Source organism: Vespula pensylvanica, chromosome 5, assembly GCF_014466175.1.
Source record: "Vespula pensylvanica isolate Volc-1 chromosome 5, ASM1446617v1, whole genome shotgun sequence".
Taxonomy (NCBI): domain Eukaryota; kingdom Metazoa; phylum Arthropoda; class Insecta; order Hymenoptera; family Vespidae; genus Vespula; species Vespula pensylvanica.
In genome coordinates, this window is record NC_057689.1 from 5,529,087 (window position 1) to 5,547,805 (window position 18,719).

At 33.9% G+C, this 18,719-nt stretch overlaps 2 protein-coding genes across 2 annotated transcripts in view; one reads left to right on the plus strand and one right to left on the minus strand.

The window, feature by feature from the left end:
- The first annotated feature begins 66 nt into the window (after positions 1–66).
- Positions 67–2,211, plus strand: LOC122629273 (insulin-like growth factor-binding protein-related protein 1). The gene is made up of 4 exons (XM_043812513.1): positions 67–304; positions 659–857; positions 1,310–1,613; positions 1,746–2,211. The coding sequence occupies exons 1-4, from the start codon at positions 93–95 to the stop codon at positions 1,913–1,915; spliced, it is 885 nt and encodes a 294-aa protein (XP_043668448.1). The 5' UTR covers positions 67–92; the 3' UTR covers positions 1,916–2,211.
- LOC122629266 (prominin-1-A) overlaps positions 2,022–18,719 on the minus strand; it is a 25,802-nt gene continuing 9,104 nt past the window's right edge. The window contains exons 6-17 of the mRNA XM_043812487.1: positions 12,830–12,925; positions 10,199–10,401; positions 8,559–8,694; positions 5,651–5,821; positions 4,553–4,652; positions 4,079–4,273; positions 3,757–3,979; positions 3,332–3,631; positions 3,107–3,265; positions 2,886–3,019; positions 2,351–2,401; positions 2,022–2,289 (exon numbers count right to left, since the gene is read on the minus strand). Coding sequence (XP_043668422.1) covers positions 2,268–2,289; positions 2,351–2,401; positions 2,886–3,019; positions 3,107–3,265; positions 3,332–3,631; positions 3,757–3,979; positions 4,079–4,273; positions 4,553–4,652; positions 5,651–5,821; positions 8,559–8,694; positions 10,199–10,401; positions 12,830–12,925 — 1,790 coding nt within the window. The 3' untranslated portion in view covers positions 2,022–2,267. The remainder of the gene's footprint in view (positions 2,290–2,350; positions 2,402–2,885; positions 3,020–3,106; positions 3,266–3,331; positions 3,632–3,756; positions 3,980–4,078; positions 4,274–4,552; positions 4,653–5,650; positions 5,822–8,558; positions 8,695–10,198; positions 10,402–12,829; positions 12,926–18,719) is intronic.

Genomic DNA, 18,719 nt, shown 5'->3' on the forward strand with positions numbered 1-18,719 from the left:
AATTGCGTCAACCGCGAGAAGAACTTCACACCTCCCTCTACTTTCATCTTATCGAGATGACGCGCTATCATGATCATGCATCAGTCGTCGAAATGACGCGTAACGGAGCGTTTCCATCGTCATCTTCGTCTTCCTTCTCTTGCTTCTTGCTACTCCTTGCGACGTTACCTTCGCATCAAGAAGTTCGCGCTTCGGTTACTTTCGACTTAAGTCCTTTACTTTTTGGAGCGTTGGTAAAGGATTCAAAGTCGCACGAATCAAAAGATATCAAATTACCGGGTTGCATAGAGTGCGGAGAGTACAGGTATCTATGTAATATATATGTGTATATGTAGGTATATGCTTGGAAAACGATACATTTGATGTTTTATTAAAATCGAGTAAGACTGTTTACATGTTGTTACTCCGCAGCAGTATTAGCGTTAGTTAGATTATTATTAGAATTAAAGTAAGGGATCAAAGAGAGCGAATTTTCCGAATCTCGACTTTATCTTTGATTTTAAATATTTTTCTTGAGATCTTGTTCTTTTGCATGATCCTTTTTTTCTTGATGATGAAAAATGTAAGGATATATTTAAAAAAAATTAATTCGAACTAATGTGGCAGAGTTACGGAAAAAGGATTTTTTGTTCTATAGTGAATTTGTATGCATATACAGATGTCCGGAAAATCCGTCAAAGTGCCTCTTGGGCTCCGTATCGGATCCTTGTGGATGCTGCAAAGCTGGCGTGTGCGCTCGTCTTGGCGGAGAGCCCTGTTGGAATTCGAGTATCCCGGAACTTAACGCTAACAGCCGTAAGGATGGCCTCTGTGCGAGGAATTATTTTTGCCAATTACGTTCCGATCTTCAGGAAGAGGTATAGCTTTCATTTGCATCGCCTGCTTCTTATAATTGCTTTGATTATTTGTACGGTGATTATACGATTATACGGTTAATTTTGTAATTTTTTTGAAATTTAAAAGCGGAAAACGATCACGATATTGCACAATAAACCTGCGATATTAATGCGAGTTGTCTACCTACGTTAACGTTAATTCAACGAACTTATCTGATCCATCCTCGCGAGTGAAAGTAATCTCGTCTTGTTGCGTTTCGTGGGCGTCGAATGTAGTATCTCGTGCAATCAAATAATCAAGCAGATCGGATATAATTCGATATAATATAAGAGATCTCGCGCAATCAAATAATTAAGCAGATTGGATACAATGAGAGAGAAAAGCTTTTGTTAGTTTCTTATCGTACGGTCTTTGATTTTTCATCGATTTTCTTCAAACGTTGTAGTACATACGATTTTTTCTTTTGATTTAGGACGAAGCGGAAGCGATCTGTATCTGCATGGAGCAGACACCAGCATGCGGTAGCGACGAAGTGACTTATGAAACACCGTGCGCCCTTCACGAGGAAGCGATGAAGCTCAAGAATCATTTGTCTTTGAAATTACAGCATCTTGGCCCTTGCCAAACTCGACCATGGATCGTTTCCTACTCGGAACATGTCGTCTCGAGTGTCGGCCAGCGTGTTCTTCTTGCTTGCGAAACTAAAGGTTTTCCAGTACCTGATATTTTCTGGGAATTTCATTCTCCTGATGGAAAAAGGGTTCTCAAACTAACAGGTAAACAATAATCATAATTTTTATTTGTTCGAAAGGTATGCGTACTTTACGAGATAAAGAAGATAAAAAGTTGATTTAGAAAGTAGATATTTTTCTCATTTTCTTTCTTATTTTTATGACTTGGGTTTAAAGGTGAAGAACACGTCATCACCGTACAAAGTGATCAAGATTCGAAATCTTTGACGAGAACGTCTTGGCTTCAACTGCCACGACTGACTAAAGAACACGTTGGGACGTATCATTGCATTGCAAATAATTCGATAGGGCAGGCAGGCGCAGCTTCCTTCGTATCGATGGTTTAAGGTCCTGATTACATTCCGTAGAAAAAGTGAGTTCGATCGTGGTGGAAAGTGGAAAACGGATTAGAATGGAATTAAGGGAAAAGGAGAAACATTAATCACGCTCGTCTGGAAGAAATCGTATTAAGTATTTTTTTTTCGATCGTGCAAATGGTCGAAGCAAATGTTTAAAAAAATGAAACAATCCTTCATAGGTATTGCTTTACACATTTACATCACAACAACGTTGCATTTTTATGACCCGACTATTATTTATTTGTCGGGTTCAGGAATATATAAATAAATATTATCTAATGTCAGCAGCATTTTTAAAATCGAAGTCATCGTATCCTTGTCGTTAAACATTTTGCGCTCGTCACCATCCTTCTTGCGACGTCCTGAAAGATTTAATCAGGATTAATGTTGCGAATAAGATTTCGATTGTAATTAAATACTTACTCTGGACTTTGCCATGTCGCACGGTCCATCACTACGGTTTCTGGACTTTCTCTGGATAAAAAGTAAGTTGCAATGTGTAAAAATACGTAATCTTTAAAATGTTTTATCTTTGATTAGCGGATTTTTGTTTAGCATGTTTTACAAACAAATTTAACAATATACAGTAACAAAATGAGATGTTAGTCTTCGATTGTTATTAATAATTTTAAAGCTTCATAAAAATCGAAGAGTAACACCTTCGTTCGTTGGACACCTTAAAATTATTCAATAATAGATGCTATCGAAGCTTACTCGATAATCTCGAACTACTTGATTTTGTTTAATTTGTTCAGCGGTTTTGGGTGCTCGAGATCGATTAAAAGCTACCGTAATATATACTCGCTAGCTACGTAGAATGTATGCTACGTTAGAGAGGTCGAATGAAGCAAGGGGAATAGGGGATAAAACAATCGATGTTTTCACGACAAAAAGCAGTTGGGTTGGCTGTGCATAAAGGCAACTTCTGGATGACAGTATATAACGAAGTGAAACTAACGATCTCATCGATAATAAAGACGTATCCTTCTTCGAAAACGATGGTCTTCGATATACCAAAGACAAAATATGAGCAATTGGTGTACTGACCATCATAATAAGTGCACTTATCAACGTAGCAAACCAGAATCCATCCTGAAAAAAAAATAAAGAACAGTAAAGTACCTTCGTACGAAGAAGACAAAATATTCCATAGTTTCGATATCTATTATAGTGACGTACTAAAGGTCCTAAAATGTGATTACACAAAAGAAGCCTCATTCCTTTTAATATTTCCCATAATGGCCGACATTTGGAAACTCCACTATCCATCTCCGATATTACATGAGTTCTCCATTGATCTAAATAATTATTTAATCGATTTATAAATGCCTTTCCTTTCTGAAAACAAATAGAAAATATTGTTTCGATTAAGAAAGTAGGAAATAAGCAAGATTGTTTACTTACTAATTGAGCGATTTTATCTCCCTGATTATCAATATAGTATTGAATCGTTTTTAAATGTGAAATGGATTGGTTGACTTGTCGCATAAGTGGTAGCAGTTGTAATTCTAATATGGCTATTTGATAAACCAGATTATCTTGTAGCTTCATCAGTGGCTTCACTCTTCGCGACGTAAGGTCTCTCATATTAGAGCCGATAATTTGTAAATCTCGGGCGACGCTTCTATCGCTAAGTTGACGAGCTATGCTATCCAATTGATCGGATAAAGCGTTTGGATCTTTGCTTAAAATCGGTCCCTGTATCTGTTACAACGTAAACGTATATCATTTCAGTAGATTTGCTTAATCGATTGTTCGACTTCCTACGTGACGTTTTTACTGTTTTTTCTTGAGAAACGACGATTAAGAAGTTATTAAATTTAGCATACCATAATTCTATGTTCCGTAAGATTTGGTCCACAAGCGTACAGAAGATTCTGAAGTCGTTGTTGCAAGGTAGGTGTTAATATCTTGAGACCCTTTAAGTCGACTTTTAATTTTGACTTTGCTTTGGACATACCGGTCCACATCCAGTGTTCCGTAAGTTGCTCTAATTGCATCGTACGATCAAGTCGAAACGCAGGATATGCTGCTTCGTTCTTTTCACACTTTCTATAGAACGACGGAATATTTAATATTTATTTTTTACACAAGAGTTTTTCTCTTTAGAAAGTAGATCGTATTTCGTTTCATTAAGATCACGTAACTCACTCGAACATATCCTTCAAAGACACGCTCAATCTTCTTCCGAGAAAGGTTCGAGTTTCCAAAACGGCCTCTAACGTACGATATTCAGGATCGTAAAGTGGTCGGCAGAGTAACATCTCAATGTGACCAGATAAGGCTAATCCTGCTACGAATATCGCCCATAAAGCGATCGAAATGAAGCAGCTCGTAAATACAGTACTGAAATCCGATAGAAAGTTCTCTTAGCGATCTAATCTCTAATAGTTAAGATAAGTATTGTTAAGGGGCACTTATATCGTTATAAAACTTTTTTCTTATAAACTTATTCTTTTCGTTAATATCGCTCATCGAATCTTTTTATTAGTGAATACATTACTTTTCTATATGTCTCTTGGAAAATTTTCTATTTAGGATTTTTTTTATTGCACTTAAAAATTTAACAAAAGTAATAACATCGAATTGATGTTCCTGAAAAATTTTATTTCTATATGTACTTACCACAAGAGGGTCGGTCGCACTTTACCCTCGGACGATCCACAATGGCAACGAAGAGCTCCGAGTAATAATAGCCAGATGGGTAAAATACAGAGAAAAGTACCTGTCCGACAAAATCGAAGGACGGTTATTATTTTCATAGCTGTGTTCGACAAGAGACATTCACCTCCTACGCAATATTTTATCGTGAACTGTTTGACGTTACATCCGGAGGAATAATTTCTTTCTTACGTGAGATTCACGTTCATTTCCATTGAGAAAGGACGATTCCACGTGTGCTTCTCATAAAATAGGACGTGCTCAAGAAAATAAAGAAAATTAATTTTTGTTTAACGATAAACAATGGTATCCTTTCGTTTTTTGTCTCTTGGACAAATAAGCAATAAATTTTGTTTTACCGTTGTTATTGTTATTGTAACTCTGTTATTGTAACTATTTTTTTCTTGTGACGTTTTTGATAGTTTGGTAGTAGTAAATGGAGAAGTTGAACGAGTGAAAGACCGAGAAAATAGAAAAGTGGACCGTGGTACAGAATGAAATTGAATCCTGCCCGAGTCAGAAGTACGTCGGTAACTTTAACAGTTGCCAAGGTTCACGTGGGCGTTCTTAAGTGTGGGATAAATCAGTGTGTAGTGGCGTATATTCTGAAGGGTGCTTCGAGGGTGACAAAACTTATTTCTGAGGAATGAAGGATTTAGCTTGTTCGATTCGACGGAGAAACTTTGAAATTGGTTTATTCGTCATAATGTTGCTTCGATTTGTCGTCTTAGACGTACGATTCTTAGGGACTTGGAATTTCATAAAAATATCTACGACGTTGGTAATGGTAAAAGAAAAATGAACCACGATAAGTGGTTAGTGTGAAATGTAAATGTGATTTTTAAAGAATAAAGGTAGAACCTTTTCTTTCTCTTTATTGCACGAACGGCTCAACTTTGGACCTTTTTGTAGGTACATACTTTTCCCAGGAAAATAGTAAATCTCTTTTGTGAGGGAAACGCAAGGAGAAAAGTAGGTAGTATTTTATGCGACTGAGTTGTGATACCGTTTCAAGGATAAAAATTTGTAGGGAAATTTAACGGAATATGTACAGTTACGTACCGAGACCAACGAGCCACCTAATCTGCTCGAACGCGATGACGTAGGGTATCGCATAATCCGCGATATTCCTTGCAGATTTGAGCTGTTTCGAAAGTTCCGTGCTACTCGCTTCCATGTTCCGTGTCTTCTGGAAAATCCTGGCACGTGCACTACTGATCTCACGACGAATCTCTGTCGACAAAATATCATAGAAATTTTCCCTTTTTTTCAAATTACGATGAATTTTTCCTTCCTGTTACTTATCAATTTTCTTTTATTTCCTTTAATTCCACGTTAATAATAATAAAAAAAAAAAACAAATATCATTAATTTCCCACCAATGCTAATATTGAATTTTTCAATGTATTAGCGATTACGTTTCTTCAATTAAAAAACTCACAAACTTTATGATCGTAGCTCATTATTTCTGGGTTGCATTCATCGTGCTTGAAAAGGGACGTAGGGATCGAGAAAGGCTAGGTGCCATTGTGTTAAAGGAAGAGCAATAAAAATAACGTGACTGGTCATGCGTTCTTTACTTCAACCGTATTTCACAGTCTCAATAAGGAGAAGAGGCCGTTAGTCGGTAATTTTCTCGAAGCTTCGTAGATTTATTAAGACGATCAAGCACAGAAGGTGAATAATAAACGACGAATTACGCCGTTCCGCGGGTGTCATTGTTCTCTTCGAGCAAAGCTCGAGATCCTCGAGCTTGGTGTACTTCCTATACCGAGAACGTAATGGACGGCCGACCTCGAATATCTCGAAAGCCTTTTCTTCTTCTTTTTTTTTGTTTTTGTTACCCATCATCTTTATCTTTAGGGTTAATAGGACACGATATGGATTTCGCATTAGATAGTGGGGTGTCACCGTCACCTCTCTATTACTCCCGATTTAAGTAGAAGAGAAAGAACGAGAGTGAAAAAGAAAGAGAGAGAGAGAGAGAGAGAAAGAAAGAGAGAAAGGAAAGGTCGTTGAATCCAGATTGGATGATACCACGAAAAGAACCGAAAGAAGAGTCAGTCGATGTACAGGTCCACGAAACAGTGAGACACCAGCAACCGTCAACATTGTCCTCCCACGGCATCAATCACCGATCCCCATCGGCGAAGTTTGAACGGATGCCACCATGGGGGAGTTCAACCGTATACGATCTTCGCGAGAAACGAGACGCTGTTTGCTCCGGGCATTTACCACGTTTCGTTTGTCTATTGAGGGTGGATATCTCCTTCTCTTCATCTCTGTCTTTCTCTCCTTTTTCTTTCTTTTTTATTACGTCTTCTTCTTTTTCTTCTTCTTCTTCTTCTTCTTCTTTTTCCTTCTTCTTCTTTTTCTTTTTCTTTTTTTTTTTTTTCCTCTTCTTCTTCTCCTTCATGGTTTTATTCCCATTATTGTGCGGCGAGAAACGCTGACTCTTCCTCTTGAAAACGAAATAGCGAAAGCGTTCTTTTTTATTTTGGTTTTTATTATTTTCTTTTTTTTTCAGGAAAATGCTTGATAAGATTTGCAGGAGTCTTAAGAAGGAATCTTTTACCGATGGTATCTTCATTTATACGTATTCGACCAACCGATCGAATTCTTTCGTTCTTTCTTTTCTTTCTTTTCAACAAAAAATACGGCAAAGCGGAAAATGGTGATACGATTTAGTTTTATTTTCAGATTATTCGACATTCCAGCGAGAACTCGAAATGGTGTACTTATTAGCTGAGAAAAAGTACGGACTCGAGAGTAATATCCTCATTAGAAAAATTTACCAAAATTTACTTTTTAGGATGAGAGAAAGTTGTTGATTCTTTCTTTAGACAAGATTTTTCCCTACTTACTTTTTAGTAAGACTGTGAAATATGTGAGGTGTTGCACCAAAGAACGAAGAATAAGGGTGCGGAAGTCGAGATTTACCGATGTTCGCTACAGTTTAATCGCAGCAAATGTGCTTTACGATACTTTCACGTAGTCTTGTCATTTGTTTTCTTTTTTCTTTTTCCGTTTTTTTCCTTCTCTCTTATACTATAGTCGTTGTTTGTAAGCAATAGGTCAACTAATCGGTTCTTTTTTGAAATAAGTAGAAAGGGAGTGAAATTGCAAATGGAAATTTAGTTTTTGTTAGGAATAGGAGATTGATGTAAATTCGATAAAGCCTTTGTTTCTCTAATAATTTAAATCGATTGTTGTACGTAATATCGGAATGTTAAAAAATCAATTATAGGTATTACAATTCAAAAAGATACCAAAGTTGGTGGTCAAATTTTTATCCGCATTATTCCTTTATCGTCAATAACTATATAATAAAAATAGGATAATACGTTCTTAAGAAGAAAGAGCATGGAAAAGCTGAAACGACTCGTAAAATTCTATAAACGATTGAAATATCGTATCTTTCCTTTCGATTTATTGCTCTGCAGTGAAATTTCGTGTAATTGCTCGGTGATCCGTTTTTATAATCTTTTTTGATTACCGTTCACTTAAAGCGTTTTATTCTTGTATTGATTCGTGGTAATCGTATTATTATTTTTATCCCAAAAAGTATTTTAGAAAATAATTTCGATTTCGAGCACACGTAAGAGGAATACATAGTACAATGTAACACGCTTTGAGGTTCATAATGTAAATACATATTGTAAATTCTCAAAAATCTATCTATTACATGATTGACAAATAACACATGATTGTATTCTATCATATTTAATTATTCTTTTTAATTATTTTGTTATTCCAAACAGTTGATTCATATAAAATATTTCGATTTCATGGTAGTTAGTCGCGTTAATTTCTCGTTTTATCTTTGGCAATGTGATAAACGCGTTCCATTGTATTCTGTATTGGTATATCGCGATGCAATGAATTCAACGAGTATCGTACTGAGAAATTGATGAATCCCTTCACTCACGTTGAATTCTTGTCAACCGAATGGCTTTATCATTCTACCTACGATTTCTCGCATCCAAGGTACTTCTGGCGATGTAATGAGGCACGTAGAGGTACTCTCCACGTGCTTGACGTCCAACCTCCGTGAGATTCTCTTTGCTGCTACCTCGTAAACGCAGAATACGATCATCCCTTAAAAGCTGAAAAATTCAAAAGATTTATGGGGAGTGAATAAAAAATTGACGATTATATACAAAAATTACATACTTTTTCTACAATATTTAATACGAAAGATCAAAAGAAAATCCTGTCATTAATTTTTTTCCTATCGAAACCAATACGCATTACCCCCTTTCGACTCCATTTTCGAATCACTACTTTAGGATGGTCGATACACTTACGGCATTTTGACAAAGGCACAATCCTCTTTTCTTCTTTTCCAGCTTAAAGAATAAGACCGTAAAAATCCCTTCTTTTCTGTCTCTTTTTCTCTCAATAAGCTTCTACATTCCATTTCAGGTATAAAATAGGACAAATTTGCAGGAGAGTAGTAAGATAATAATTTTTAATGAAAATCAGAATTACAGTATGACGTGTATAGAGTATTTTTGATCGCAATGTACGATGTTACTACCATCTCCTTTATATGGAATATTTCTGATAGGGGATTCTCATTTCGACGATAAGCATCGTGAACTCGATTTCAGGTCATTATCATTTTCTTATATGACTTTTGAGTTCGAGTGAAGTAAGGTGAATGTGTTTGGTCGACGAAAAAAAAGAAATGAGGAGGATCGTAATGAGCATGTTTATTTTCATGCATAGTGGAACAATAATATTCGTAAAAAAAAGCAAGAAAGGAACTGCTGGAGGTGTTGAAAAGTTCTGACTGTTCTAGTCTCGCCTGTCTCACGTAGTTAAGCGTTTATCCTATTGTCTCTACCTAGTCCGCGTTACCAACTGCGGATAAAGCCTTTATCCATTTCGGACGTTGCCTTTCAGCCTTTCTGATTCTCAATTCGATTTTCTCGCGAACGCAACTCTCTCTTCTCATTTCGTTGATAAAAATAAAATAAAGAAAGAAGGAGAAAAAAAGAGTAAAAAAAGGGGAAAAAGACTGTAATTATAACGAGTAAAAGGTAATCGTCAAATAAGCGAGTTCGTTAAATTCGCAAGACAGCATTATTTTTGTTTTTTATTACTAATTTCTTGTAGGAAAACTTTTCTCTTGAAATTAACAAACTTGTTGAATGTATATCTCGTAGTTCGCTTTTACTTCGTTCGGAAAGAATATACTTTATTCAATTATAACTTTATAATTTATTAAATTAACCCTTAACAGGGACGAGAATTTTTGTAATAATACTTATTAACAGAATATTCGTTAAGTTTAGAGAAAACATATAATTTAATATACTTTTATTCAATTAACGAATGAATAAAATAATCTTTTACACATTTTCACTGTGCAGCCATTCGAGTTTGAAGTATTAATATGTATGCAGCTAGATATCTGTACTAATTAAATCAATTCTCCCTATTGTAACGATACGAAAATTTTTTTCATTATCGAATTTTCACATGTGACGAGAATAAGGGAATTAAAGCCAGTACTAAAATTTTTACCTCTACGGTTATATGGGTAAAAATAGGAAGGGTAGAGGTGAGACGAGAAGGTGGTTGCTCTTGATAAAGTTTATTTACTTGTTCAATGCGCAGCGTGAGACGTAAGCCAGAAGGGTCGATGACGGAACAGAGAGGACGATCCTGAACCGAGCACGTTCTAACGGCACTTTCTAAATCGCGTCGTATCACGTCGGTCTCTCGATTCAATTGCGTCCCGAGATCGCGTGCTCTTTCTCCTTCCTTCAATAATGATTCCGCTCTGCTCGAGAGTTCTTGACTAGCTGAAACATCGAATCCAATTTCTATTAGATGGACCAAGATCACTGATACAAACATTACTTCGTTCTTTCTCTTTTCCGATCGCGCAGTATAATGTCTTTGGCAACATGTTAGATAGAACGAGAGAAGAAGAGAAAGAAAGAGGCAAGTTGAATTCGGATTAATCGAACTACGTAACTGCTAGAAGACCATTGATTTCGTGAATAATCGAACGATTCGTTTTACTTTAACGCGCGATTTGGCCTATTTTTCTTAAAAACTACTTATTTTCTGTTTGAATTTTTTATCATAATAATACTTAGAGTTGTATCAAGAATAGATACGTTAATACGATCATCAAGTGTGTTGAGAAGAGTCAAATTATTATGAAAATTGATTTAATTAAAAGAAACAGAAATTTTCCGTAGTTATTACCGACCTCGATCGTTGTATCCATGCAAAGAAATATTTGTAAAGTCTACGGCGGTGTCATTAATGAAAATATTATTATCATAATTAAAAAGTACAGTGATAAGACGCCGAGAGTCTAATTACCATCTCTTTTCCTTGATCTCAAATTCTTGAGATAAAATTTCGTGAAAATTTGCATTCTCGCAAATTGCTGTATCGCGTTGCAATTTTTTTAATGACTTAAGTAAATACGAGGAGGAACTAGTAAGATCGAAGGATTGTGGATTTTACAATTCGAAAAATAAAAATTGCATATGTACATATATAGATACGTACGTACATACATACGCATGTAGGCACGTGCTTGAGTACGCAAGACTTTAAGCGTAGCGGTCTAAAGGAAAGCGTAGTTCTGGTAGCACGTTATAATTTAGTTAGTACACAGTTAGTAACTCGGTACTGTGACTAAGTGACACTCTAGGTCGAGGAGGTCACTTAACGGTCTGGAGTTCTCTTCAAGACTTGCTGCACACGCTCGTAGCGCCTTAACCAACCGCGTTGTGGCAAAACGTGTGTCTCTTACACGGCCTGTCGTTTACATTTTCATCTTGATACGCGTTCACGAAACGTACATACATACGAATATCCGACTTTAGTTAAACGCTCGAGAAGACTACGGAATTGATGTATTTATGTTGGCTAATTAAATTATCGTCGCAAAATTAACATGTTTATAAATCATAGAAGCAAGCCATAGAACTATGGAACTGCGGCAATAAGATTTCCTTAAGAAATTTAAATGTAATTGCATCGCGGTGTTTCGATTAATTTGTTATGAAAGTTAAATTACAAGAACGTTTATGGTAAACGGTACGTCGTATTTAATTTCGTTCGATTAATTACGTCGTGAAAATTTATTATGGAGTGAGAACTTTCATTTCGTTTTCGCGAATACAGACTACTGAAAACAGGAAAGGTTCTCTAATTTTAATACTCATACAGGAAAGTAGTGAAATGAATACATACATTATACTAATTTCTCATACATATATTATTACTAATGACTTATAATTATTACGATTTAATTATACACGAAAATTAGGATGCATCGTGTCCAACTAATAATAACTCTACTTCGTGTATCGTAGAGTTTCTTGCATTCGTATGCACATGGTCAGTGCTTGAATTAAAGCTATGCTTGGGTTTCAAACTAGTACCGTAACGACGTTTAAAGGGTTTCCTGTTCGGAGTTATAGACATAAATCATTCATTAGGAATTAGCATCGATACCATTCGTATCAGTGTTCGGGATACGCTATAATTGAAGATACAGCCGTGTAACGCATATAGATAGTATAGATGTATGCATAGTTTCAGAGTTGGAGATTAATAATAATCGATTTACAGTTAGAGGCTATTATTTACATCTCGTTAACACCAAACGAGATCGTAGTATCTATTTTGCTATGATCTTCGAGGAACACTGAGGATAAGAGATTTTGCAAAAGGTCCGATGAATTTTCCTAGGTAGAATATACATATACATACATACATATATATATGCATAGGATTATTAATATTCGACGAATAATTCCGATTCGGAAAGGTTTTCTTTGATGCGTGAAGCAATAAGCGAATGACATAGTCGTTTCTTCGTATATGAAAGCATTCGTCGTATAAATTAATATACGTGTTTCCTCGGGCGTACATATGTACATGTGTATATCGTAGAACTATGAATATGCAAACATTTTGGTGCCGCTGTGTCTTTCGACTTTGTTGAATGAATATACTAGTATAGTATGTGTATGTGTACTATGAATACTCTGGCTAATACCAATTATTCTTCGAGAATAAGTTCATTCTCGAATGGAAAGATGACATTTTTGAAGATTGTAGGTACCTACAGAAATTTTCAAGAGGATACTTACGAGTCATGGGAAAATAAGGAAGAATTTTGTATCTTATGTGAAAAGTGAATAATTCTTTTTTATCGGTGGAAAAACGTATGTATTATTATCATATTCATAATTTTATTACCGTTTGCTAGATCCATGAGAGCATCTAATGCTACGTCAAGACCCGTTTCGACAGAGAGTTCTGCTTGCACTGGTTTGCCAAGTAGTTCTTCTACGTCTGTAACAATAAAAACAAGAAGAAGGTATAGCGATAATATTTTTTTGTTAGTCCAATTTATCATAGATTATACTATTAGCAATTTCTTTCATTGACAAGAGACATATTTAAAAAACAATATTCGGTTTTCTCAAGGAAAGCACTCGAATAACCGATATAACGTAGTACGGGAGCAATCATAAATCTTATCTCTCATTCCGTAGACCTGATAATTTATGTCTTCTCATAACCATTACTGGTTATCGCCATCTGATAGGAATTCTCGGTCGTTGGTCCTCCTTCTTGGTAACGGTTCGATATTTCGAGAGAACGAAAGATTCTCTTGAATTGATCATTAACTAATACCAGGTATTCCTTCGATTACATCGTATCGTTCAAATTCGGAATGAAAAATTGAACGTATATGAGACATTTCGATTTGTTTCTTTTTTTTACACAAATTTCTTACTTGTTATTTTATTTGCGTCGAAAGAACTAGTAAGAAAGGTTTAGTAAGGGATATAAGAATGAAAAGAAGATGGTTTATAAAGAATTTTTATTTACCGTAGGGGGATAAGACACAAGGCATAGATAACTGTGCACGTATATCTAGGTAATAAATGTTGTATATGTATACTCAAGTATGAGAGTCTTGATATGTCTATCTCCGGGAGATGGAAAATCGAAAGTCGATGACAGCATTGCTGCGTAGGGCTTTGTGGCAAACGCCGTAGGTAATGTCGGCGGCTGCATTATGCTAACGATCGCAATTTGCGAAGGGTTGTTAACGTACCCGTCGATGGGCCCATTACACGACGATTACAGACTGTCGATAGCTTTCATTAGACGTCTATGCGTTTCTGCTCTCGATGGACGTTCATTAGACGATAGGGTTCGTACCTACAATGCTCCGATAATCCTTCGATGCAAGTAAAGTGGTGTATATCGACTTGGATTCGAGTATCGGATTATGACTTGGTAGTTTGGATTGCGTTATCCTTACTGTTAATCTCCTTTTACGCATCTCTATTTATCTTCTATTTCACTATGAATTATCGTCTTTTTCTTTTTCTTTTTTTTTTTAATTTTAATTACTTATGTTTACGATGAAATGTACAGAGAAAGGTCTGATCTTAAGGTGATTTCATTAAAACTCTATTAAAAGTAGTTTTCGGTTTGCTCTCTCGTGGTTCTCTCCTCATATAATATTCCACTGGAAAACGATCTAGCCAAGTCTGAACGAAATTAAAAATTCTATTTCATCGAAGCTACGGAATGACTTTTGGAAAATAGAAAATTAGTCGGGTTTTTATCTCCGTTTATGGTTTATTTTGTAATTGTACGATTAAACATGCTAATACCTTAGAGTTGAATTTTGAAAATGTAACGTTTTGTAATGAATATTCCATTAAAAGTTGACGACGCGACTTTTATACATAAATACATTTCAACATTTAATACAATTAACATTTAAATAGTATCTTAGTTTAGTATGCGTGGTACCCGTGTAGTTACGCACGATTCGGGATTACATCTGCATGAAACAAATAAAAAAGTAGAGAGCGTTAAACGATCATTAACCGTAATTGTTTTGCTCGTAAATACATATGTACATAGATCTTTTTAAAGCCGGAGAGTAGTACATTTTCGCCTCGTCTAGAAATTTTATGACTCTCAGAGGCGAAGTGAAACTCGAAGAATCGGAAACGAGGTAGGATAGTTAGAAGAAAGGAAGCTTTTAAAGAAGTGGAATTAAGAAAGAAAGAAAAAAGACAAAGAAAGCCGAAAATACTTTTCTTCAAGAATCTCACGTTGTTTCGTGTTTTGGAAAGAAGAAAGGGAGAACAAAATTTCACTCTTTGTGCAAGCGAGTTAGAAATAGATAGAAACGAATAGAAAGAAATGAATAGATGGAATCTGTTTTGTTTTTCTTTCATTGTTTCTTAAGGAGTTCTTTTCCTATGTGTTTAAAACGATTTACGTCATGAATTCTCATCAAAAGCAGGTAAAAAATATAAAGTTATCAAAAGCAAATAAGAAATATAAAGTTATCAAGAGCAAATAAGAAATATAAAGGGTTTTTACATAAGATTATATTTTTAGATTTTTTTTGTATAAATTATGTCTAGAAATAAGTCAGTTTCACGGTAATAAAAGCCTGTATCGCAAATTTGAAAAGAAAATTTTGTGTAAAAGAACCTTTATCTTTCAGCTAAAGTCCTCGATCATTAAAATCGGATAAGGATTTTGAGCACGAAAATTCATAACGAAATTCATAGTTTGGAATAAAAAAGTACCTATTTAGACAGTTTTTACGTTCCTATATCATATTTTTAATGTTTTGATATTTTCGTATAATAGATCGAAAAATTATAAATTTTGCAGGAGGCCATTGAACAGATGGCGTTCTGCGCATGCGCGAGATTCTAGTTAGCTCCGTGCTGTCGATGATTCCGCCATTTTGTGTTGTGCTGTCATACCGATCGCAGCGGAGCTTCGTCGTCTCGTTAATTTACAAGTAAGTAATAAATTTTTGTAACATACACCCTTAATTTATATATCAATCGATTGCGGAAAACGCGATTTTTATGCGTGAATGTTTGCAAGTTGTGGCATCGCCTTGTTTAAAAGATATCCGCGAAAATAAAACCGGCGTCTGAGCGTCCCCTTGGAGATCTTTCTTATTTCGAATTTCTTCCTTATATTTTCGTGATATTGTTACTTTTCTCATCTATTAAAGATACTTTAGTTAATAATCTTTCATCAATTAGTCGCGTTCGATTGAATTTCGTCTTGCTACGACTTGCATACATATATATATACATCGTGTACACACACATCATACCATATATACGTAAGTACACACACACACACACACATATATACATATAGCCTCTTACGACATATTACATATCGATAAGTCCTGCACATATATGTACATGATTAATTTTATACTTCCTTAATATCGATATATTTTTAGCTTTTCAATAAACCTATAAATTAAAAAATAACTACATGATATGTTAGAAATAATATTAACGTAACCTCTCTATACGCGAACAAAAGTTTTTTTTTGTCATGTAGTGAAGTCCTTAATAGAGTAAGAAAGAAAGAGAGAGAGAATGAGTTCCCCCTCTCTTGTCTAAGAATTTCTGGTCTTCGGCAAGCAACAAAACAAAAAGCATTCCAGTGTAATAACATTTTATTGGAGGTGTTGTATTTATATATGTGTGTTTATATGTATCAATTGTACTATTCCGAGAATTTAGGATTATCGGGAAGAGACATGTAAACAATCAAAAGACGATCGAGAGCTCGGCCTTTGCGTGACGAACGTTTGTCCTTTATTTGTACTTCGCAGTTCTCTTTCTTCTAAGCAGCTGTGAAGACGTGTTTAGACCTGTTCCGACTTGGTTAATTTCAATTCATGTACGTATAATTTCTCATTTATATTATATATAAAATTTTATAATCTAGATTTAATTATTTATGCATTTATGTTTTATTAATCTTATTTTATATCATATTAATCTTCAATATATATAGCATTCATCTCTAATATATAGATACATTTACACATTATATGTATAAAATACACTTATCATATATACATATTTATATATATGTATATATATAAAATATATATATAAATTCTTCAATTTTGTCCGGTTATTATTCATGGAATTCAACTAATCTGTCGACTTAGACACATTCGATAACTATCATGTAAGCAATTTCTTTTATTCTTCACAAGTATATGAAAATAAGTTTATTGTTAAGAAATTATAATTGAATGTCGACTAATATATGAAAAGCTAGATATTTTAATGAAATATATATTGAATACGGTCATGTATATATATTTTTGTGTCTTCAACTGATCTATCGACTTGGATATATTCGATAATAACTTACATGTATTTTCTTTTGTTGTTCTTTGTATATAAGTATATATGAATAAGTTTATATTTAAGACATTTTAATTAAATTTCATTAATGTAAAAAGTTAAATATTAATTCTAAGAAATTACATATTAAATATTTAGATCAAATATATTCATTATATATATAATACATTTATATATATAATATCACATATTCATTATATATATATAATACATGAATATATAAATACATTTAATTTTGTTCTATATTAATAATATTTTGAATATTTTTAGGTTATTATTCATCATATTCAACCAATCTATGGACTTCTACACATTCGATAGCAGTTACCATGTACTGTCTGTTGCTGTTCATATGCAAGTATATACAAATAAGTTTATCATTAAAAAATTTAAATTAAATAAAAAGTTAGATAATAATTTTAACAAATTATCTATCGTGTTATATAATTTAACGTGTTCTATTGTAATTTTATTATAAGTTTCTATGTTCTACTATATGCAAAACTTTTATTAGATAATATTTTATACTTTTTTTAAAAAATTTATATATGGATCTCCATACGCAGCTACCTCCTTGTGGTGGGATCCGGAAATCGGTATTGCGAACGTTCGTATATTTTATATTATACAACGTACGCACTACCGGGCCAAAGGCTGACGTTCGGTGTATTAGAAAATAATTTTGATTAAATTTTACTTTATTAAAAATTTGTTGAAACATATTTTACATTGAATTTGAAGAATATTAAGAAGCACCGAGAATAATAAAAATTTAATTAAACTATAATAAAAGTTAAATTAAAGTAGAACAAAATTTCAAGATACGTTTAATCGTTTAATTAATATTATAAATATTATAATTTAAATTTTACTGCTCCTTGTTTAGTTTTACTTTAATGCTATATCTATTCTGCTTTATAGGTATCCATGCAATTAGTATACTTCTGTGAACATATCTCTATCGCGATTATATCTATTTTTAAGCGATAGATACAACGCGATCTTGATCGTTTGCTTTTACATATTCATTTATTTTAATATAGTCTACAAGTTTTGCAGTTACATCTTTTGAATAGTATATTTTTTTTTTTATTATTATAGCATACAAAAGGTATAATATAAATTTATGATTTTAAATCATGTAATTTGAATAATATGATATATGATCTTTAATATTGAATATTTAATATTTAATATATGATGTTTAATACGATATAAATTGTAGAAGTAAACGCCACAGCTTGCTTTAACAATTTTTATTCAACAGGTCTTCAATTGTAGATCGCGCGCAATGCGATCTTAGAGTCAGTGCTTGTGCGAAACAGTTTGATTATTTTGCAACCGAATACGTTGCTTTAAAAATAACATAAAGTAAAATCGCGAATTAGAGTCAGTGTTGTTCGCCGTTTATTTCTCGGTCGCGTTAGTAAAATCAAAAGCAAGAATTTATGTTATATTCTTGTTAAAATCATATGTTCGCCGCGTTGTTAGAATAATTAACACACTTTCGGCCTATTCGGTGGAAGAGGATTGCGTTGCGATAAATATTGTAATGGTCGAAAGTGTGATTTTAAAAATTCATCCTCTTCATCTTTACCGACGATTGTAAAGCTTCATCTGGATATAATTACATGTAAGTATATTTCTTTCTTCCAATTGTAACTTCTCTCGTTGGTCGTATAAATCATATATTTTTTTTTAATCGTTTTCATTCATTCATAAATATATTGGTTCGATATAGAACATACAATTAATCTTTTTTTGTACCTTTTTGTATTACAGATTCATCGATTCAACAATTCAACGATTCATCGATTCAACGATTCAACGATTCAACGATTCAACGATTCAATGATAATTTTAATCAACTTCACGACATCATTCGACCTCCTACGAGGGGGACGAGT